Source organism: Artemia sp. Qi Xiang Cuo, chromosome 4 (genome assembly GCF_049724085.1).
Source record: "Artemia sp. Qi Xiang Cuo chromosome 4, ASM4972408v1, whole genome shotgun sequence".
Classification (NCBI taxonomy): Eukaryota; Metazoa; Arthropoda; class Branchiopoda; order Anostraca; family Artemiidae; genus Artemia; species Artemia sp. Qi Xiang Cuo.
The window spans coordinates 15,981,003-16,005,701 of NC_142797.1; the positions used below are offsets into that span (position 1 = coordinate 15,981,003).

Consider the following 24,699-nt stretch of genomic DNA (forward strand, 5'->3'; position numbering starts at 1 on the left):
GATGAAAATATTTATAGAAGAAATGAAGGAATGAAGAGTATCGAGCAATACGTAAAAACTGCAGACACACCTTTATCGACCGCTGGACACTAGCATCGAAAGTAAAGCATTTGATTGGCTCGTCTCTTTCTGCAGCTTGTCTGGGCCAATAAAAAAGTAGCATGTATTTAATATAAATACAAAGACAAAATTTTCAACTTAGTGAGGTAACATTCGCTTAATGCCTTAACAAGTAGTTTCTGTGTTGGAAATCGTTACATTCCATAAAATACAGCAAAATGGTAAGATTTGATTTTTCAATCTTGAAATCTCGTTTTAATCTTCTAATATAGAACGTAATTTTGTTGTAAACAACTGTTCAGTGTTAGAATAATTTCATGTAGGCCTATATAAAGACATGCTATTTTAGTTCAGTATTAAGCCTAGCCTAAGTAGAAACAGTGCAGTTTACCCCATCTTCTGACCTAAACTGTCCTTCGGCAAAATTTGTAGAGGTAGGTGTGCCTACTTCAAACACCTTTTTGGGACATACTAGGCTAGCCTACTTAAGCCTGTATACCCATCCCTGAGTTTCATTTTCCTAACCTCTTTCCAAGATGGCCAGAAGTAGCTAAAGTAGAATTTTACCCTAGTTGCCTACTGAAGTAGGCTAATAACATTATTATTAGACTAGGCTATGATAGGTATAGCCCTGTTAAGCCTAGGCTAGTTCAGAAGAGAGGTGGAACTGCATTGTAGGTGAACATTAATCAAACCCTCAACGAAGTGAATATTTGGGAGGTGGAAAACCCACTAGCATAATAGGCTGTTACTTAGGTTGTTTTGCATTATGGGAAGAAAGGCTGGTAGGCCTACTTGTCTGTTAAATAAAACACTCAAGAAGTGAAGTTTTGTTAATACTAATGAAATCAAACAACATAGGCCTATGATGAAAATACAATCTAATTTAGAAACAAATTTGGGTGGTCAATATTTACCAAATCATATTATTGAGTTAAGAATAAAGTGAATACACCATTCAATGCATTTTTTTATGCTGATTATGAATATAACAATCATTTCTATCTGAAATGAATTTTAGCCCCCTCCCTAGGCCTATATATGCCAATTCAGGGTAGGTATATATTTTGGTAAATTTCTACCAAATCATATTATTGACTTAGGCTATGCATAAAGTGAATATACCACACAATGCCTTTTTTTATGCTGATTACGAATATAGTAATCATTTCTATCGGAAATGAGTTTCAGCCCCCCCTTATATATGCCAATTCAGGGTATATATTTCTACAACCTAACCTAACCTGAATTGGCATAGCCTATATAGGGGGGAGGAGCTGAAATTCATTTTCGATAGAAATGATTAGGCTATTATAATTCATAATCAGCATAAAAAAAGGCATCGAATGGTTTATTCACTTTATTCCTAACTCAATAATATGATTTGGTAGAAATTTACCTGTATTTCTACATTAGGGGGGAGGGGGTATAGTTTAAACTTACCTCCCATTTACATCACAAATAAAATTTGCCCCCATCCCCTTTACCCCCCTCCCCTCCTAATGTGCAAATATATAGCCCAAATTTGGTTCTAAAATATTATATATTAATCCTATTTTATTTCATTAGCAGTAACCAAACTAGCACTGTATAAAAGAGTCCATTTAATATGAAAGTTTCAATTTTTGTTTGTTTTAGTTTGGATTTGCATACACATCTAAGTTTTACTCATTTTAAGATTTATTTATTCATTTATAATATACCTGTTTGTTTGCTGTGATTGCTTATTTAATTTCTAGTCATTTTGGATTCCATTTACTAGTACTTGTGTATTATATAACTCAAAATCTTCATTAAATAGAACCTATTTTTTGACACCCAAACCTAACCACAATTATCATGAAAATATAGTACTTCAGAAACAAATTTGGGCTATATATTTGCACATTAGGGGGCGGGGTAAAGTAAGCTATAGCCAGTCTGCATGCAAAATGTGTTGGGTACAATTAGAGTAAAAAACTAGTGTCCAATTGAGCAAAATTATACAAAACTAAAACTCTTGCACCTTGTTATTAAATAGGAATTGAAAAAAATTGTAGATATTAACAAGTGGGTAAAAATATGATCTTTGCATAAATATGGTTTTGATCAAAGTTGTTCAATATCAAACACTTATATCCTTTTAGTGTTTCATTTTTTATCCTTTTAGTGTTTCATTTTTATTCACATACTAACAGAAAACTGATTTTCTTCTGATTCTAGAAATGTAGCTTTTATTGCTTGATATTTATTCTATAATTCACAAATATTAAATATAATTTTCCTTTTCAATTGCTTCTAAAAATAGAAACCACATTTTTAATTTACCCTGACAAATTATTGGTGAAAATTTGACCAAGAAGGCAGGGTTCTTGTTACTGCCCTCACATTGCATCATGCTGTAGTAAAAATGGGTGGTCCAAAAACCCATTGTTATTTTTCCAGAATGCCAAAGAAGTGGTCTTCCCTAAAAATAGGTCTTTTACCCTATTCTGCATATTTTTAAGTAAGAATTGTTTTCTAACTTCAAACTGCCCAAATACTACACACCCCTAAATGTGCAAATATATAGCCCAAATTACATGTTCTGCTAATCTTCAGTTTAATCTGGCCTTCACTTGTCTGAAAAACTTCTTTTTTGGAAAGTTTTTTTTTTTATCAACAAAGTAACTGATGATCTGGTTACATCAGAGGAGGGCTGAAATGTAGTTGAAACAGCAGTGATTGCTATATTTAGAAAGTTTTTAATAGAGAATTAAATTGTATATTTCATTTTCTCCAATCTGATTCCTGTCTTATACTATACCTTTACCCCTAGGGCTAAATCTGGCCCTATTAGGTGGCAGGTCTAGGATGCAATTGTGGATTAAATTTCTAGACAATATTGAATAAGGAATCAAAATCAAGCATTTTTTTTACTTTTACATCTAAATTCTGCTCCACATTGTTCCTTTACAGCCCCAAGCTATTTGCAAGTTTGACATTTTTTTCTAGACCTTTATTGTTGAAGATAATTTCTCTCTCCTATTCTTGGGGACAGATTTATTTATAGCATATTTCTGAATTCACAGAAAGTAACCGTTTTGTTAGGAGGAGGGTGAAGGTAGAATTTGAAAATGCTTTTTTGGACCAAATGGTGTTCTAAATTAACTTTTGATTAGAAAAGCTATGATAAACAATAAGTGGAACCACAGGGAAGTTTTTATTTTTTATACAAGACAGTGGAACGCAACTGTGGTCTTTGTTGCTATTTAGAAGCTATGATAATAGAAGAAGCTATAGGCTACTATTAAAATTAATTTGCAACAATAGGGCCATTCTTTCACTCATCTTTGTGCTAAGATCTTACATTTTTTTTAAACTTCAATTAAACTTTCTCCTAACTTAAGTTTATTGGATCAACCTTTTTTGCACTCCCCTTAAAATGTTTTTATCAGATCAACCTATTTTGCCCCCCCCCGAAAAAAATCCCGGATCTGCCCCTGGGCAAAGCCAAGATTACATCACACTTGAAATTTAAGGAGTTAACTATGGGGTTGTTCAACTTTTTGAGCTTTTCATTACCGAAATGAAAATATAAGACAAAGTCGTTTTGAGTCCTTTCTTATTTTCGACGGACCTTATAGTTATTTTTCAAATATTCTGCTAAATCCCCTTTAATAGATGTCATACTATAGGAGACACTAGGGCCGTTCTTTTACTCATCTATGTGCTATCAACTATAAGATCTTACATCTTTTGACAAAGAATGCCTAAAAGTGAAATCTTAACACTAAGACCTTACATCTTATAGCGTTCTTTTGCAAACGTCTCATCTTTGTTCTATACGGCAGAAAAATGGCGTTCTTCAACTTTTGGCTAACATCAGTAAGCTGTAAGATTTAAGAAGAAAAGATGAGTTAAAGACCTTTGCAGAAAGATGCAAGATCTTGGTGCAGAAGAACAGCCCTAATAGCCTTCATATAATTTAATTATTAGCTAATTCATTTGATTTAAAATGTTATCATTCTTTTGTTTGGTTTCAAGTAAACTCTGAAACACTGAAAAAGGACCCAAATTCCATTGAAACGAACCCAAGTCTTAATGTATCAATCAAGGTGTACATGATACTAAAAGCTCAAACAATCCAGCTTAATATGTAATGCCTTAGCAATTGATTAAGGCTTTCAGATTATTTTAGGTGCATTTTAGTTCAGGCTACTACAATAAGCATTCAAACCATGGGTGCCCATAACGGGGGGCAGCTGCCCCCCCCCCGGGCGGAATGACGGGGTCATATTTGTATTAATTTAAAAAACTTTCCACAGAATAAGTTTTCAAAGAAAAGTAAGAGCTCTTTTAAGCCAAAGAGGGGCAGAAATAAAGTCAAATAATCTTCCAAGCGTAAAACTAGCCTACCACAAATCATTATCAACAAATAAATGAAACTCAAAATGAACAGAAATTATTATAAACTGCCCAGTCAAACTCGAAACGAGCAAAACTTAACATTACTAGGGCTGACGAGCCCTATGCCTTTTCAAAACCAGAACATAACTTAGGTTTTATTGAAAAAAAAATGACTGTGGATTGTCAGTTTAATTTACCTATACTGATATTTATTCCTTAAAATAAAAAATGCGTGAAAAAGTGATTTTTTACTTATTTAAGTAAAAAAAACTGAAAACATTTATACATATTTTATTTTCAGTAAAACGCAAATTATGTTCTGGTCTTAAGAAGGCTTGGGGGTTATCAGCCCTGCTAATGTTAATTTTCGCTCGTTTCGAGTTTGATTTGGCTACTTATTCTAATTTCTGTTAATTTTGAGTTTCATTTATTTATTGATAGTCATTTGTGGTAGTTTTACGCTTGGACTTCATTACTTGACGTCATTTCTGTCCATTTTTGGCTTAATGGAGCTCTACTTTTCTTTGAAAAGCTTGTTTTGTGGAAAAAGTTTTTTTAGATAAATTTCTTTTCGTTTTTTATTGCAAGTCATTTTCATGAAAAAAAATAATATATATCTTTTCGTTTTTTTTCTATACGAATCCCTAGTTTGGTATAATTGTGGGGGTTTGAAATGCCCAATATTCCTAAGGATATAGTTGCTGGACCTTTCTACAAGGCTGAACAAAATAGTTGTCTCAAAATTTTGACCAGATGTGATTGGGAAATAAATAGGATTAAGAGACGATCTGATTTCCCTCCAATCTCTTTATACTCTTAGAAATGACCCTAGAACTTTTAATTTTGAATCGAACTAGCTTGTTTAAATGTTTCAATCTTATTTCTAGCTATTATAGAGTCGCGCTACCTCTGGTACGGATTATACGCCGTTTTGAAAACATACATTTATATAATTTACTCGTTTTATTGAAACGCCCCCTAAACACTTCCTATAAATTTCACCTTAATACCCTAAGCGTCATTCAGTTACAGTAAATGTAGTTGTAGTACTAAAAGTATACACATAGTGCTTTCTGGCTAATTCAAAGTCCCCCACAACTTACCCTTAAAGATCTAACTTAATAATATAAATTGTTCTCGGGATATTGCTTCGCCCGCCTAAATATTGCTTTATATTTGATTACTGAAAATATTGTTATATTCTCTTTGGGCTATTGGCTACAAAATGGCTGTCTCACAATTTCGATCGAGGGTGTTTGGGGAAAAGAGGATATCAGGGAGGGGGGGGGGGCTATTTTCGCTCCATCACGCTTGACTCTTAAAATGAAACCAGAAGTATGCATTTCCAATTAAATGAGCCTCTTCTAAAGTTCACAAGACCACCTCTTTATTAAAACCTTACATCCCCCAGGGGCATAACCTAAAACCCTTATCCCTATACTTTGGGGGGGGGGGGGGTTGTGCCAATCCCAATGGCCGTGTTATGAGAACTTTTGGAGTATTTTTGAACAAATGGCTATCCTAGATTTTCTATCGGATGCATTGGGGGAAAATATAACGTGGGGGGTGGGGTATAGCTGCCCTCCGATAAATTTGACTGTTAAAAATGGCTCTTCAACTTCCGATTTCCAATCTAATGAGCCCCCTCCCCTCCTAAGTGTATACCCCGTTTCCATAAAAGCCTTAAATGCCCTCGGGATATACCTTACAACCTTTGCCCTGAGGACCTTGAGGGGGTTCTCATCCTCAGACATAATTTCTGGACTTTTAAGCTACGTCAAACAAAATAACTATCTCGAGATTTTGACTGGAAGTGTTTGGGGAAATGATGGGCGTAGGGGGGGGGTGGTTGCTCTCCAACCACTTTTGACTATTAAAGAAGGTAATAGTCCTTTCAGTTACCAACCGACTGAGCACTTTCCGAAGTCTCTACAACAAATGGCCATCTTAAAATTTCTATCAGATGCGTTTCTGGAAAATAAGGCGTGTGTGTGAAGGGGGAGGGGTTATTTGCCTTCTGATCACTAACTCTTAAAAAGAGCACTATAACTTCTGATTACCAATCTAATGAGCTCTCTTTGAAGTCTATACAACCACCATTTCTATAAAAAAAAACTTATATTCCCCCAGGGCGTAACTTACGGCCCTTGACCTGAGGGCTGTATGGGGGGGGGGGGAGTTATCCTCAAAGACAATTTCTGGAACTTTCAACTACACTGAACAAAATGGCTATCTCAAAAATTATGATTGAATGTGTTTGGGGAAATGATTGATGTATGAGGAGGGGGCTGGATAATCTCCAATCACTTTTGACAGTTAAAAAGGACAGTAGAGCCTCTGGTTACCCTTAAAATGAGCTCCCTTCCTATAAAAAACCTTACATTCCCACAGGGCATAACTTACAATCCTTGATACGAGGTTTGGGGGGGGGGTCATTCTCAAAGTCATAATTTCCGGACCTTAAAACTGCACTGAACAAAATAGCTATCTCAAAATTTTGATTGGATGCGTTTGGGGAAGTGATAGACGTGGGAGAGGGGGGGGGGATGGCTGCATGGGCGCCCATAAGCTGAATTTCAGGTGGGGGCAAACCTCGTCTAATTGGCACTTTTAATGCTATATAATAGAAATCTCAGAACAAAAATATAAAAATAAGGCAGCATCATTCAGCCAGGGGGACGGGAGCCCCCCCCCCCCCCCATATGGGCGCCCATGGATGGCTGCCCTCCATGAGCTCTTTTGAAGGTCTTATGGCATTTATTTTTACAAAAAGTGCCCTGTTCTAAAAAACAACAACAATATATTGTACCCACATTACATTTCACTTAGAAAGCGCTTTCGCGTTGTCCATGATCTTCTATCATTGAAATTTCAATTATACAGCAATTAACGGTCTCGTTAAACCAGGTAAGCCCCCGTCTAAAATTCAGTCTATGGGTGCCAATGATTCAAACTCAAATGGATTCAGAAAAGCCGTTGGGGGTGCTTCCAAAATCTCCCATTTGGGGGGTTTCTTGAAACTAACAAAAAGACAGTTAGGTCCTTAACAATCCTGTATTTTGTGTTAAGTCACATACTATAAAAATTGTATTTTTGGGAAGTGTCGAGAGAATTCAAATTTTCTCTTGGAGAGATTTAGGGAAAGTGTAAAGCAATGGCCGTTTTGTTTTGTTTATGCGAAAATTGAGAAAGGCCTTTTTTGTAGCGCGAATGCATCTCTGTTCATGTTGGCCAAGCCGGTGTCCAAATTGGCAACGCCTGCTGGGAGCTCTACTGTCTTGAGCATGGAATCCAACCTGATGGACAAATGCCATCAGACAAATCAATTGGTGGAGGCGATGACTCCTTTAACACCTTCTTCAGGTAATATGCAGGTTTTTTTCTGAGGGCATTTCTTGTCCAAAAAGTGAAGGTTATTCCAGTAACCATGTCCAGTGTTCAGAATACCAGCCACAATCCTGAATAGTGGGAGGTTGTAAGGGAAATTGTTTTTCATTTTTTGTGAGGAGGGAGGTGGCTGGTACAGTTATTCCCAAAATACCCCTAGTTTTTCGTAAGGAGAGACTACTCTATTCCGTAATTTAGTTTATATTCTATTCTATAAATTAGTTTAATTTGTCGTCTTTTTGAAGGTCCAATTCTGGTGGAGGCGATGACTCCTTCAGCACTTTTTTCAGGTAACTCGAAGCTTCTTTCTTTTTGCAATGGCGTATTTGTTCCTAAAAAAGGCACATGGCACACAATTTCCCAAGGATAGTGAATTCTATTTTTATTTATACCTTCCTTTTTTCATCAGATCTTTGACAAATCAGATATAGCAAAATAAATAACGCAAGAACCACTAAAGGATAATGGAAGCCATTTTGAAATTTTCCGTTGAGAATGTTGGTATTGATCTTTCAAGCTTGTCTGCCTGGCAACGGGACAAATAGCTTCGAGAAAGAGTTTGATTTCCTGTTTGTATCATAAGAATTCCGGTTTATGAGTAATCCGTTGAACAAATCGCCTACGCTTTTGGATAAAAGTAATGATTGCCAAGACTTTGGAGTGAAAAAGAAAATTTTTATTCTCGCGAGGATTATTTCGAAGATTTTTTCATTTAAAGAAAGTCAAATTCTCAATGGATTTGAATACCAGTTGAAATTTCACTGTAAACGAATTCATAGATGTTCTAGGAATGTAGCAAAGCTACATCGTAGTTTGCTTTTACCATATAGTTATTGCATGCAAGTACTTACGTTGGGGGAGCGAAGGTTTAGGGCCACTCCCTGCAATTTTCAATTTTTTTGTGGGGACTTCTTAATCAAATTGTCAATTGAACAGTGTTTTTTACAATTTTCCTCCCAAAAATCATTTTTACCCCCTCCCCCCTCTGAAGTGTACCCTGGGTACGCGCCCGAGTGTATGTTATTTTGGTCTGCAAAAATAACGATATAATTCTTTTGCATGACTATTTTTAACGGAAACACTTAGCATTCTGAAAAATACTTAAATGATTCGAAAATACTTACATCACTCCTAAAGGTCTCAAAGACAAGCGATGGGAAAAAAAGGCTAGCTTTTTGAAATTGCAATGAGTATATTCAGTTTGGGGTATACTGGTCCATTAAGGGGAGGCAGGGCCATACCCATGATTTTTTTCCGTGTTGTTACACAATTTTGTTTTTGGGTGTGGAGGTACACAAATAAACCCTAAAAAAAAACGAATACAAAATTTGTTTATGTCCATTTCTGTTGTTTTTTTATGAGTCAAACATTTCAGGGGGGGTTCAAACCCCCGAACGACTCCCCCCTCCCTCCCCGGGTACGGCCTTGGAGGGAAGGGTAAAGTGAAACGAATGGATAATTATGGATGATATAAGTATTTTAGAACGTAATAGTAGCTTTCAGAATTGTATTTCAGTAGTTTTTGAATGTTCTTAGATTTGTATAATGGTTCTTTAGAAGTAGTCATGGACAAGAATGATACCAAATGAATTGCCTGTGCACTTTCCTCAACCGTTCAACTGTTATTCTTGTTCTATGTCTTCGGAGAAGAGAGTGGAGGTGCCAATTCACGAAAACGTAGGACTAATTAGAGTAAAGCCAAGACAGATAGTCTTAGTAAGAGGCAAAGGTGGCATAACTTTGTCATATCATCCATCCTAGGGCAGAACTAAGGCAGATGGGCATAGAGTGAGGGTAATTCAGCCATTTGAAGACAATTGGGGATCCAAAAATGATGCAAATATTTATGACCGATCATGTCCATAGGACTTGTGGGTGACTTAAAATTGTTCATATTATAAGATCTTTACCTACTGGGAAAGCCCACCGGAATTGTAATTGAGGGCGACCGGGATTTTTGGGTTGACTACGGAGTGTCCACTGGACTTGTAGGGCAAAGACTTTCCCATTAAAAAAAATGAGAATACAAAAAAGTATTTCAGTCTGGGGGGGGGGGGATTAATTTTTTTATTTTTCAATGAAATTGGCAAAAAAGAGAAGACCGCATGCCCCCCCCCCTGCAATTCATTCATTAAGGAAGGAGGTTTTCATTTAAGTAATTCTTGCTCCAAATTGATTTTGCTGACTCCAATTATACTAAATAATTGGAGCATGAAAATGACATTTTCCTTTAGGGTTATATCGTTTAATTTCGTAATCTTTTCACGAAAAAAAGCAGTGAATTACCGGTTCTAAGCTAACGTTTAGACATGCATATATGGTGTTGTTTGGGGGGTGTTCCCATTTGAGCGCTTTCCCATTTGAGCGCCACGGAATTTTGTTCCATTTGAGCGCCATGGAATTTTGTTCCCATTTGAGCGCCACGGAGTACCATTTGAGCGCCAAACCCAAAATTGTGATTTTGCGGTGGATGAAGCGTGGTTTGCTGCCACATTGACCTGTAGAAATATTTATTGCCACGAAGACAACGAACAAAACTGAGGATTTTATTGGGTCAATGGTTGTGAAAATAACTTCCATTTATAGTATTATAAACTAAGTAAATATATATAGTATTTATGTATACCATATATATTTACTACTAAAGGTATATACAGGTACTTATGCATTATGCGGTATCCACCGCTATATACTGTATGAGGAAAACAGACATGAAGACCCGTCGGTAAATTTTTCGCAGTTGATATTATTGACATATACAGGTACTTATGCATTATGCGGTATCCACCGCTATATACTGTATGAGGAAAACAGACATGAAGACCCGTCGGTAAATTTTTCGCAGTTGATATTATTGACATAAGAATAAAGTAAACATACCACTCGATACCTTTTTTATGCTCTTTCCAAATAGAATAATCATTTTTTCTGATATGAATTTTACCCCCACCCCTATATATACCAATTCAGGGTATATATTTGCACATTCGGGGGGGGTGTGATTTTTATTTGTGAGGGTAATGGGAGGTAAGTTTAAAAATTAACCCCACCCCCATCCGGTGCACATATATACCCTGGCTTGGTATACCGAGGGGGGGGGGTAAAATTCATTTCCGACAAAAATGATTATTATATTTGGAAAGAGCCTAAAAAAGGCATCGAGTGGTGTGTTTACTTTATTCGTAAGTCAATAATATGATTTGCGAAAAATTTACCTGATCACCTAGCTATATCACCTAACATACGCAAAATATTATCTGGCGCTCAAATGGGACACAACTGAAATATTTAAAATACGGCGCGCAACGGGGACTGTCCCAGTGGCGCGCCATGGCGCTCAAATGGGAAAGCGCTCAAATGGGATACACCCTTGTTTGGCAAGCTGATGACTCGTATCCCATACACAGATGTTCACTGACCTTTGTTCTTATTTAGCGAAACTGGCAGTGGCAAACATGTCCCACGTGCTGTTTTCGTCGATTTGGAGCCCACTGTTGTCGATGAAGTGAGATCTGGCACTTACCGTCAACTTTTCCACCCAGAGCAGTTGATCACTGGTACGTTTCTTGATATTCCTGTATGTTTTTTTTGTACTTGTGCATTATAACTAAACCAGCGCTATACAGGAAAGAAGTCAAGTTTGGTCAATGCTAATGAAATAAAATAAAATAGGATGAATACATAATAGTATAGAAACAAATTTGGCCTATATATTTGCAAATTTTTTTTTGGCTGGGGGGGGGGGTAAGCATAGCATCTATTAAATACGTAACTTAGCCTAACCCAGGCAACTCCCCCCTCTAAACCCCCAAAAAACAATCATTTAAATATTGTAAACTCAATGAGAAACCACGTTTTGCCATCAATTTATCTAGCAAATACCCGTTTGTCTGCTTTCGTGTCTGGTTTCCTTGTACAGTCTATAGCGCTAGTTTAGTTATAATGGACAAGTACCACGGAGTATAGAAAATTATTTATCTTCGCAAGTTTTAATTGTCCAATATCCACACTACTATCCCTTCCAGACTCACAATCGTGATAACCTTGGGGGAAGGACATCTACGCTTTAATAACTATAAAACAACTTTTAAAGTCCCTGCTACTGCTGGTAACATTATATTCATTTACTGTGTTTTATGAGTGTAAATGCTGGCATACAAATGCGACTTCAAAAGCTTAAATGTTTCAAATTTCTCCTGAATATCCTGTAAGTCAATTTTGACCCCCCACCTCCAGGGGCGTCCTGATGCTCATTTTATTGGGGGGCGATCTTCGTAAATTTTACCGAATTTGCTACCTGATTTATGCCGAATTTTATGCAGAAATCAAGAATTTTGCTAGATTTCGGCCGATATTGCAAAATTTTACCGAATTGCTACCTGATTTATGCCAAATTTTCTGCTGAAATCAAGAATTTTGCTAAATTTCGGCTGATTTTGCAAAATTTCTACCGAAATTTTCGCCTTCGGCGAAAATTTTTACCAAATTCCAACAAAGTTAGGGGGACGCGGCCCTCCCAGCTTCAACCCCCTCGGGACGCCTCTGCTCCCCTCACCTCTATACTGAGACATGTACATATTGATAATTTAAACATAGGCTATTAAAACCATTTCGGATCTTGAAGTTAAAATGCTTACTTTTTACTGCTACCTTACTTTGATTTTAAAGTTTACTTTTACACTACCCAGCTGATCCTCAGCTTTGAGAACAGCTTAGCAAATGAGAAGGAACCATAAAAAAAAAGATACGACCTACGTGCATGACAGTGGCAATATTGAAATATATTATGGATGGCTGGAAAAATTTCTCAAGGGGTTATAAGCTGGTTAGTGCTTTCCTAGAGGGGGGGGGGGCGAAGGCTTATTTTCTAGATAAGTCCTATATTCATTTTGGACGCAACATGTCGCTATACGTGGACGCAACATGTCTGCATATTTGTAACACAAGTGGTAGGAGAGGGGGGACGGATTGATTGCCTGTCTGCCACCACTACTGAATTAGTCACGGCTGTCTGTTTTTCTAGTTTGCTTAGGAATAAAAGCCAATTTCCATGTGAGAGGGTGAAGGTTTTTTTTTTTATTGAGGTAGGGTTTTTTCTGGGCGGGGTGGTAACAGAATTGTGTTCACGCACCTGTTTTTCAGGGTAGGGAGCACGTAGAACCATAGTCCTTATGAATTCTCTCCCCCTTAATTTCTCGCTGTTTCAAAGCTATGAAAAAAAAATGTATTGCCTGCGTGATGTCAAGTAATGAGCTTGGTCACTGATCTTAAGTGTCCAAATTGTTACTGTTTGGGTTATCCCAGGAAATGGTGCTTTAGTCTACTGACTTCTCTTTTTTCAGGAAAGGAAGATGCTGCTAACAACTATGCCCGTGGTCACTACACCATTGGAAAGGAAATCGTCGACATCGTTCTTGACCGTATTCGTAAATTAGCCGATCAGTGCAGCGGTCTCCAAGGTTTCTTGATCTTCCACTCCTTCGGTGGTGGTACCGGATCTGGGTTCACTTCCCTTCTTATGGAACGCTTGAGTGTCGACTATGGCAAGAAGTCTAAGCTCGAATTTGCCGTCTACCCAGCCCCACAGGTCATTTATTTCCCCTTCCTTTCCTAATTTTTTCATTATGTGGGACTAAGAAGATTCCTTTCTTTAGATTCATAGTTAAAAAGGGATCTGTATTAAATCTTCATGATAATTTTTTTCTTTTTATTGCTTATTTAAGTTCAACGGCACTACAGGCTAAGTTCTTTTACGATAAAATGTAAAGAATATTTGTGATATCTCGCAAACCGAAGATGAAAATCCTACGGGTCTGGAAATTTATGTCTAACAAAAAAACTTTTTGTCTGCTTTACGATAATGCGGGGCTCCCATGGCGTCAATAAAGCTGTCCACAAAGTTAATAAACAGTTTTTCTCGCATAACTTTGACTTTATTGCAGCCGGAAAGATGTTAAATTTTATTTAACCTTTTCAACCAAGTCCGCAAAGTTCAACCAATAGCAGAAGACATGTGGAAAAATTGAAAAAGAAACATACAAATTAGTGTCTACAAACATAATTGTGTATACTTGTTAAAAATTTTGCTTGATAATGAGACAGAAAAATAGTTTCATTTATTATTAAAAGGAAAAAATGCTGAAAAAGATGGTTTTCTCGGCTCTATGTCTGACTATTTCAGTTACTTTCTATGAAAAATTGCTGTCAAGTCAAAAAAATAAAATCCCTCTGTGAGTGGGACAAACTTTATGGTTCGTACTTTCATAGCAAACTTTATTAACTTTATGCACGCCGTGGGAGCCCCGCATAAGGAATAAATGAAACTAAAAGTTAAAGCATAAACTCTTGCGTTGTGATATTCATGTATTGTACTGCCAACACTCAAGTGCTTCATTTAAGTAGTACCTGTTTCTCTGACGCTCAATCCTAATGAAATATCACAAATATGACGAAAATATAATACTTTATTAACAAAATTATGAAAACTACGGAAGAAACTTATAGAATGCAGACTGCCCTGAACGTAGTCATTAAGAATCGCCTTTACTGGACATCCAAAGGCTATAACGTCATGTTGTGTCCATTGACGTACTGTTTTGTTTCGGGTAACACTTCCCTATCCTGGAAAAATCTAATTGCCACTTTCAGTCTTTGGCAAATCCCAAACTTTCATTTTAACATCCATCATCAGACACAATTCTCTTATCAATACAGAGCGCAAACTAAATGAATTTCTTACATGGTCATAATTACCGGTTCTGTTTAAATGAAGCACTTGAGTGTTGGCGGTATAATACACAGGTATCTGCGTCGCTTCAGGAGTTTATTAAGATTAAATAAACATCTATGGGTAATTCCCGTGCCACATCTATCGGTACGGTAAGCCCAATATCATGAATAATTACCGGTTCTGTTTAAATGAAGCACTTGAGTGTTGGCGGTATGATACACAGGTATCTGCGTCGCTTCAGGAGTTTATTAAGATTAAATAAACATCTATGGGTAATTCCCGTGCCACATCATAGTCACATCTATCGGTAAGGTAAGCCCAATATCATGAATAACAAGGCAGTTTTCTTGATTTTAGCGTCACACTTGTATTTAAAAAGCAAAAAATTAAAATTGCAAGAAATTAGTTGAGAAAAACCGCTGTTCTAAGTTTCCATCTTTTCTAGTTTTAAAAAGTATGTCTTAAACCTTGACTCTGATTGGTCAGTCAAGAAATTTATGTTTGAAAGTTGAACAATGTTGATTTTATCAACAAGTAGTCTATTTTGTCCTTGTGGTATGCTCGGACGGAAGTCAATCATATTTGAAGCCGTTCTTTGAACACCTGAAATGTGTATTGTTTTTATTGACCCGCATTGTTATCAATATCAGTTAACAGCGTTTTTTCCCCTTTTATTGCTTATTTCAGTTCAGTTGGGCAGTACGCCTCAAGTTGTTTTTCTAAATTATGTCAAAACGAAACAGTCGGACATTATAATTTTTTTTCTTTTATTTTACTATTATTTCTCCTTTGAGATATTGCTCAGTTTAATTTTTAAAATATTATTCGCAATTATTCTTTCTTTTCATTTAGTAGTTTCAGTTAACCTCAGGATTGTGCGACTTATTTTGTAATCTTTATTATTAACAAAGAAAATCTTCTTGAACAGTCCTTTTATAAAAAAAAATTACTTTTTTTCCCTGGCGAATGAATGTTTTCGAGAATTGTAATCTAATTTACTATGGGCTGAATGTCTTCTATTTTTTATCTGTTTTCTAATAACGTTTTTATTTAAAGGTCTTTGGGTTTTGATTTATGTCAGAGCTTCGACCTAAGTTGTAATGCTAATTATATCAGACAAAACAGATATTAGGGCAGTGTGCAGTAAAAAAATATTTTTTTTATGATAAAATTTGACTTATTACTTGAAATGAATTAATATCCTAAAAACCAAATTTTATATTAATCGATTAACGATATGGAAGACAAAAGATTAAATCTGGGTCTCTTAGATTATATTTTTTTTTATTTTAAGCGTTAAATTTTAGATATAGTAGTGCTAACAACACCAATAAATTGAAATAGTAGGTGAATAGAATACACAAATAATGTTTTTAATCTTAGTTTATATTATTAGCTTTATGATTCTGTTGGCAGGGTCGGATAAATGGCGATTGGGCCCAATCGGGCCCCGTGTTACCATAAAAAAAAAGAAGAAATTTCAAGCTTTGTTTTTGACAAGAGATAAATTATGAATTATAGTAAGACTTAAACCAGCTCAAATTCTATTGACTAACCTTTCTTAGAAATTAAACAAATGTCTCATTTAGGTCTCTACCGCTGTTGTTGAGCCGTACAATTCCATCTTGACAACTCATACCACCTTGGAGCACTCTGACTGCGCTTTTATGGTCGACAACGAGGCCATCTATGATATTTGTCGTCGTAACTTGGACATTGAGCGCCCAACTTATACCAACTTGAACAGACTCATTGGTCAAATCGTTTCCTCCATCACCGCCAGCCTTCGCTTTGATGGCGCCTTAAACGTTGATCTCACTGAATTCCAGGTTTGTTTCTTTTTGTCTACATTAGAACCTATGGTGCAATGCCACTTCTAGGTTTTTTTTTTTTTTTTTTGTGAAAAACAAATTTAGTCAGTAAAGGAATGGGCACATTTAGCTGATTTCGGGAACTGATTTCCAAATCAGTACCGATTTGAGAATAAACTGGCGTCAATTTTAGCTTGTATAATTTTCTAGTTTCCGGCACCGGTTTACAAAATCAGCGCTGATTTTCATCATGATCATCACAAAAAATAGGAGTACAAATAAATAGTCACCCAGAGGTATCCGTGGTGAAAGACCCCACTACTGATATCTACTGAACTGAGAACTAAGCTGAGATCAATCAAGCAACTATTAATAAACTCTAGTTGACTATTTGTGTCCATGATTTTTTGTTCTGAATTTTTTGCGCAATAAATTTTTCTTTCAACGAATTTTTTTTTACCGCTATCGTTTGTCCACCGATGCTGAAATCGGTTCTCGAAATAGGCTACGTGTTCCTAGCCCTTAACTAAAGAGCCTATCGGATGTAAGGCACAATTTCATGAGTCGTAAATTGTATGATGTTGCAAATAAATTCTTTATAAAATTGAAAAAGAACAAACTAGCGTATATTAGCAGCGTTCGTTTTCGTCGTTCTATGGAAATCCAATCCTCGATTTTACAGCCGTTCGTTTTCGCCGTTCTTTGAAATGTTTCGCTTATAAGCCGTTCTTTGAAATGCTGTTCTTCGTTCTTAGAATGACAAACTGGGCCTCATACTCTGTTTAACAACTTTGGTTTTACTTTTGAGCGCCAAGTTTTAAAAAAAAACATGACAGAAAACAAGTTTATTGATTTATTTAATTTCGTAGAGTTTGTTGATGGGATCTTTCATCTAAAATATGGTAGTGGTTTTTTTTTTATTCATGCGGCACAGTTTTTAAATCTTCAGCAAGTTCTGAAAGCATTTTTGGCATAAATTGCTTTCCTAACTTTTAAAAAATTCCTTAGGGGTCATTTGGAAGCATCTTGGGAGAAATTCCTATATCTTAGATTACAACTAATACTAAGAGATTCCAGCTAACCCCAGGCTTCAATATCCTTAGGAATATGTTCAATTGTTCAAACGTCTTCAGCTTAAAATTACTTTTCCTATCTCTAAGTCACCATTAGTAAGTGCCAAACATATCTGCGAGCTTCCTGATATAAAAACATCTTCTGCCACAGCTGCCAGTAGGAGCTCATTGTCAGTCACTTTCCTCTAGTAACTCTATTGCCTGTTTTGCTACATTCACAAGTATATTTTCCATTTTTGTTGTGCTGGTTGATGGAAATTTTATCTGTGACTGAAATTTTATCTGGCTCAGGAAAGCTCTTATAAGCCGTTTTTTCAGTTAAAAGGACGTTCTTAGAACGGCGAAATAAAACGCAATTTAAGAGTAAAACCGAGATAATCTTAGAACTAAGAAGAACGAACGGCGAAAACGAACGCAGCTATTATCTCGAAGGGATTTGACCAAAAAACGTTACCGTCTTCCTCAATTGTAAGTGTACTTCACCCCATCTAAATAAAAGAAACTTCGTAAATTCCAACTTGATTCCTGAGCTGTGATCCAAAGGAGGGTATACCTATCCAAATATGTGCTAAAATTCTAATCCATTAATGACTACATGCAATCTGAGGTTGTCATAATCTCAATCTGAGGGTGTCGCTTGTCTTGAGACTAAAAAAGATGAAAACATAAGCACTCTTCTGGGACCCTAAAGGGAACTGACTGAAATATGCTACCGGTAATCCCCGTACTCGATCTTGTAAAGCAGAAGCAGTTCAGACTTAAATATGGGTATTTTTTTTTTTTAACACTTGAGTTTTAAACAGTTCGTGGTAACGAACTTTAAGTAAGGAGTGACTCGGCTCAATAGTAACCGAAACTATACAACGGAGTTTTTATACCAATAGATACACCAAAAGAATCAGATTTTTATGCTGATTTCATATATATGTATCATCATATATATCGTCAAGTTTCTTCTTACCCATCAAAAGTTACGTGAATCTGTCTCACAAACTTATTTTTTAAAAACAATAAAAAAAATTTAGTGTTAAAAGCGAACCATTGAGGAGGGGACCGCCCCTTTCGTATACGGAATAATTTCTGTTCGTTTTAAGTTTTAATGTCGCTCCTTACTATCAGTTAAAAAAACATAGTTTTTTTTTACTTCATTCAATTTATTAATAAAGGGTCCGCCCAATGCTTTTTTTTAAAGGCATTTTTATCATAAGTGATATTCCACTTTTCTCAATGAGAGGAAAAGATCTTTTTGGCATCATGGACCGTAGAAAAGCGCTAAGTTTATAGGAGGCTGATAAACAACTAGTTTCAGTACGCTTTGTGTTTAGCTTAATAGTATGAAGAATGCTCTTGAAGGTGGCATATTTATTTGTGACACATCTTTCTAAATTCATAGAAAGTAACCATTTTAGTGGCAAAGGGTGAAGGTAGAATTTTAAACATTTTTTGTTACCGAAATCTGGTCTAGATTTAATTTTGATTAGAGAAGCTGTAATAATAAATGAAAAGCTATACTATTAAAATCAATTTTCAATTAGTTCAGATAATTTAATTATTAGGCAATTCATTTGATTTAAAATGTTATCAGTCTTAACATTTAAATCTTGGCAAATCCAAAACACCAGTGCAGTGATTTTGCAAGTGCGTTTAGGTGTTAAATTCCAATTAATAAGTAAGTAACTCCAATGAAACCTCTAATTTTCAAGTTTTTCTTCATTGAGTATCAAAAACTTCAAGGAATTAGATTCTTTACCAGGTATGATACCTGAAATAGTATGGCTAAATAATAGTACATTGTCAGCATAAGCATTATGACTAACGCCAGCATTTTTGAAAAAAAGGCTAGAATGGTACCTACTATATATCAAATTTATAGTATTTTATTTGAAAGAAGCACACACCAGACCATCCTTTTCAGGTGATAACCAGCCCTAAATCTAGCCCTAAAAGTACTCTTTAAAATCGATTTACCATTATTCGCCCGATATTAGAGTATGCGTGCCCTGTATGGGTCCACAGGCTCAGAACACTGCCTATATGAGCGAAGTACTCGAATCAGTCCAGAAAAGAGCGGTGAAGGCCATACTGTCTGATCAGTACACCGATTACGAATCAGCACTGTCTCAACTAAATTTGCCGTCACTCCACGATCGCCGTTTATCTGTAAATTTGGCCAGTTTCTTCTGACAAGTGATAAACACAGAAATATATTACCCCCAATGCTGACAAAAAAAGTAACTACAAGATCAAAAGCAACAAAGCTAGCCCAGCCCAAGTGTCGCACTAATCGCTTCAGCAATTCGTTTGTGCCTTTTTATGTTTCTGTCTACAATAAGTGACATGTGTATTAATTTTTAAGTTTTGCGCTCAAATAATCAAATATTTGAGCGCATTTTTTTGCACTCAAATATTTGGCTGCGCTCAAATAATCCAGCTTAGTATACAAGGCAGTACCCAGGATTTTTTTCGGAGGGGTTTTACTAAAAAAAAAAATGGGGGGGGGGGCTATGCAAAAAAATGCTCAAAAAACGCATACAAAATTTAATTATATCCATTTATGTTAAATTTTTACGAGTCAGACAAACATTTCGGGTGGGTTTCAAACCCTCCTACCCCCCCCCCCTCTTGGGACGGCCTTGTTAGTATATAATGTCATTGCTCTTGATTAATGCTTCCAAATGCATTATTTTATTGAGGCACATTTTAGATTTGCTGACTATTTGTTTAATTCTCTTTGTTATCTATCTTCATTATTTCCATGATGAGTATAATTTTTTGTTTCGTCTTACAGACCAACTTGGTGCCATACCCCCGTATCCACTTCCCATTGGTTACCTATGCACCAGTCATCTCAGCAGAGAAGGCTTACCATGAGCAGCTCACTGTTGCCGAGATCACCAATGCCTGCTTCGAACCCGCTAACCAGATGGTTAAGGTAAGGGTACCATGAGTTTCTTCTAGTTTCAAGGTCTAAGTACAGATTCTAGGTAGGTTTTAACTGCACTGCTTGTTTGGTGGGGGGATGAATGACCAAAAATGCCGGATGGACCTTTATTTGACTGGGTCAGATTTTGATTCTGAAGCTATTTGTCATAGTCCGTTGTTCTATTCAATTTCATGAGCCAAACTCTGTACTTCTTAAAATGTTGTAGTTTTTTTTATATTCTTTTTTCGTTTGCCATTTATTGTTGAGGTATCAAAAATTTGGATTGTTGGTTCAATTAATTATAAGTTCAATAAAAATTAAGTAGTTAGTAACTACCTATAATAATTTTCAAGTTCCAAGTGATGTTAAGAAAGAGATATTTAAAAAAAAATTTTGTCCAACTCTAAGGTATATTATTGTTATCACGTCGTAATTCGGTCGAGCTCTGACAAATATTCGGATAAAAAGAATTTTTTACATTTTCTAGCTTCCTTCAATTTCCTTTCTAGTTAGGCTCTACTGAAACAGTGATTTTGCGACAAGCCTTCAGCTGCAATTTACACCAAAAGGACAAGATACTTAAAGGATTCATTAGTCTCCATTCTGTCTATTTACCGAGACAGGCTAGACAATTTAGTATCATAACTAAGTTAGCAGAAAAAAAAAAATTATAAAACCATAGTATGGTATAAGGTGGGAGAGCTGGGGGGGGGGGGGGTTATATAAGACCTTTTAAAGAGGAAAGCGAGTATTCTAAATCAAAAAGTAGGGGAGGGCAATGACCATTAGAGGGGAAATTCAGCACCGTCCCCATCCTCCTCTGTGCTTCCACAAATTTTAATATACTGATTTTCTTCTTTCGTTTACAAATTTTAATATACTGATTTTCTTCCTTCGTTTATTAACCTTGCTTTTATAAAAAGCTTCCAAATCTTTTACGCTAGTTATATCCTGCGTCAATGTCGCCTCACTATATGGTAATATAGTAATATATATATATATGGCAATATATCAGTCTCCATTCTGTCAATTTACCGAGTCAGAATTATGATATTACTTCGATTTTGTCTTGGAGAAGCATCTAAATTTGCTTTAAGAATTGGGAAATTGTCTCAATATTAAACATATTTTCAATTTTAAAAACATGCAAACCGAAGTTCAAAAATGTAGTTTGGTAGATGGATTGGGCAGAACTGTAACTCAGCTACACAATGATAGACAAATCGTCTTCCGTTAATATAGTAAATTTGAAGGAGAGCAGAAAAATATCAAGAATCTCACAAGGAATATAAAAACTTAAGCTCAGATCAGACAAAATTTTAATTTATCCATTAAATATCACGTGATATTAAATATGTGATATTGTGATAACGATAAAATATGTTCTTAAATTATTAAATATGATTAAATATATTAAATATGTGATATTAAATAACGTGATATATGTGATATTAAATATCACAAAACAAAATATCACGACAGCCACTGGGTGTCATGTGTCTAAGAACTTGGATCATTTTGTCAAGAAGTATTATTTACTTTAAAAGCTTCGTGATGATTTTTTTGTAATTCAGTAAAAAAAAAATTATGCAAGATTCATGGCTTTTCGCTGAGGTGGATGATAATTGTATGAACTGATTGCGACAAAAAATTAATTTCTTAGTTTTTCATTCTGGAGAAGAAAAAAGAGTGCTTGAGAATTATAATAATGGAGCTGATGTCTTAATTTGGGAGCCTTACTAGAACTACTATGAAAAAATCCTATTTTGCTGTTTTTATTAATTTACTTCCTGTCACCCTAAACCCAAGAATCGCCCATTTTGTTGTATCAATACATGTAACACTTATTTGTGGACCCCTCCCCCCAGAAAAGAAAGGGAAAAGTGAGTTGTGGGGAAGTGTCTCCTATAACGTAATAAGCTTGCATGTATTATTAAATAAGCTGGATCGTTTTGTTTTCTAGTGTGACCCACGTCACGGAAAGTACATGGCCTGCTGCATGCTTTACAGAGGAGATGTCGTACCAAAAGACGTCAATGCAGCCATTGCCACCATTAAAACAAAGAGGTCTATTCAATTCGTTGACTGGTGTCCAACTGGCTTCAAGGTCGGAATTAACTACCAGCCACCCACTGTCGTCCCAGGTGGTGATCTAGCTAAGGTATGTTTTAGAATCTGACACTGTTTCAACATCTACCTGACTAATGTCTTACCGTTGGGTTTTCTGTCATTTCTAAATAGGATGGGCGGAAGAGGCAAAGTTGTCTGGATTATAATTAAATTTGGGCTTTTGAGTCTCATGGGGTTAGCGATTTTCAACTGCACCTATCTATCTTTTACACCAACGGAACTTGGATTGCCACTAAACAAATTTTTAAACGTTTAAATGAACATCCAGCGGCAAATCGGATTCGAAAGCCTTGTTTTGTAAATGAAGCTTTGGACGTAATTTTCCAATAATTGACATTGAAAACGTTTTCAAAAGCCGAATTTTTTCTTAGCTATTTTTGTGTGATTTGAGATAATGTCTGCTTTGGCTAATCTAAAAATATCTTCTATCAACTCAGGAACGCGCTCATGCCTGCTGAAGGCATTCACGAAAATTGAAGAAAGTCTGTGTAAGGGGATGCTCTGCAACTCAATCACCATTAACGGTCCCTAATTTTTTTTTTTTTTGTATTACTTTTAGCCTAAAATGGCAGATAATACAAAATTTAGCCATTAAAATTTAACAGGGGCAAACATTGTATTTCTAATCTGTACCTACAGTAATATAAGTTGTCTATAACTGCGTTGTCTGTTGCCATGATATAAGCATAATAAGTTATGATTAGTCATTTATTTGAGTTTTAGGTGGTCTTTGTTCCGAGTTTACTTTTGTTAAATAGTGGCTGATATTTAAAGTTCAAGCTATTGTGAGTGATGACGGCGATACTGGGTTACCTACACGTTCGAAAATGTTACCACAGTAGGCCTCTACCATCAATTTACTGTGCTTTTTACATTTGTTCTATTGTAATTTGAATAAGCATATTCCATGAAAAGTTTCTGTATGAATGAAATATTTTAGTCCTTTTACAGGGAAATAAAATATCTGCAGATGTTATTTTTTATTTCGGCGTGCCCAGCTAAGGGCTCTGATGCTTCAATCTCTAGAAATAAGTAAAGTAAAATAACTTAAAATATGAATATATAATATAAAGTGTATGAAGTAGGTATAGCAGTAGAAATGGACGTTTTAACGTCTTTAAAATTTACGTGGATTTATGAAAAGTCCAAAATAGGGCACCGAAAGCGTTTTGTCAATTTTATCTAAAAAGGTTCAGGCTACTTAATTAATTCTACTTTTTGAAATCTGTTGATTTGAAATGTTTTATGAGAAAATCTGCAAATTACGGTTATTAAAGTTTGTGGTACCTCTGAAATATGCAGTTTTGTGACACTACTATCAACATACTCATTAATTTTTGATCCATCCACTTAACGAACCATAATGATAGTATTACTGAAACAACAGGAAATTTCCTTGTCTAACAATAGGAGGATTTTCCTTTTTCCAACGATTTTCAATAAACTTGACTTGTTTTCAATCTAAAGAAAAATCCTAAGTGAAATTCAAAGATGTAATTTGTTAGATGGATAAGGCTGACTATTGAATGGTTAAAAAAGTTGTGTTAGAGTATATTTTAGATATTTGATTCTAACCTCAACTATATATAAGGACTAATATATCGTCAAGATATCAATTTTGATGTAAAAAAAAACCTTTTGTTATAGGTACAACGTGCTGTGTGCATGCTTTCCAACACTACAGCCATTGCCGAGGCCTGGGCCCGTCTTGACCACAAGTTTGACCTTATGTACGCCAAGCGTGCTTTCGTCCACTGGTACGTCGGAGAAGGTATGGAAGAAGGTGAATTCTCTGAAGCTCGTGAGGACTTGGCCGCCCTTGAGAAAGATTACGAGGAGGTTGGCATGGACTCTCTTGAAGGAGAGGGTGAAGCCGGCGAAGAGTATTAAAGCGCTGTGCTTATATCATCATGTTCTTTTAAACCACTTGATTCTATAGCAGTAGAGTCACTTAAATACATAACAAGAAAATTATATTATGTAGTTCTATTTATTTTATGCAAAGGGTCTACTGGTTTTGAGGAATTTTTCTTTGCTTGATAATACAGGCCAGTGGTTCTCAAACTTATTTAGACACTGTAACCCTTTTTACCCTCGATGCGTTTTAGATACCTCTTCTCAGTTACCGGTACTAATTAAACTATAGCTGAAAAGTAAATAAAATTGCCAGTCCTAGAGTGTTTTTTTGTTGGCCGGCCGTGTACCCCCTTAAAAAAT

The 24,699-nt window shown here is 35.8% G+C and overlaps 1 protein-coding gene across 2 annotated transcripts; it reads left to right on the forward strand.

The window, feature by feature from the left end:
* The first annotated feature begins 224 nt into the window (after positions 1-224).
* LOC148952817 (tubulin alpha-1 chain) lies at positions 225-24,456 on the forward strand. Of its 2 annotated transcripts, XM_089088107.1 has the most exons (9): positions 225-281; positions 7,634-7,791; positions 8,061-8,105; positions 11,251-11,372; positions 13,158-13,402; positions 16,135-16,374; positions 20,218-20,361; positions 22,316-22,513; positions 24,130-24,456. In XM_089088107.1, exons 1-9 carry the CDS (start codon positions 279-281, stop codon positions 24,370-24,372), a joined length of 1,398 nt encoding a protein of 465 aa, XP_088944233.1. In that variant the 5' UTR covers positions 225-278; the 3' UTR covers positions 24,373-24,456. The 2 variants fall into 2 exon arrangements, with proteins under 2 accessions (XP_088944233.1, XP_088944234.1); XM_089088108.1 differs by lacking the exon at positions 8,061-8,105.
* The last annotated feature ends 243 nt before the right edge of the window (positions 24,457-24,699 follow it).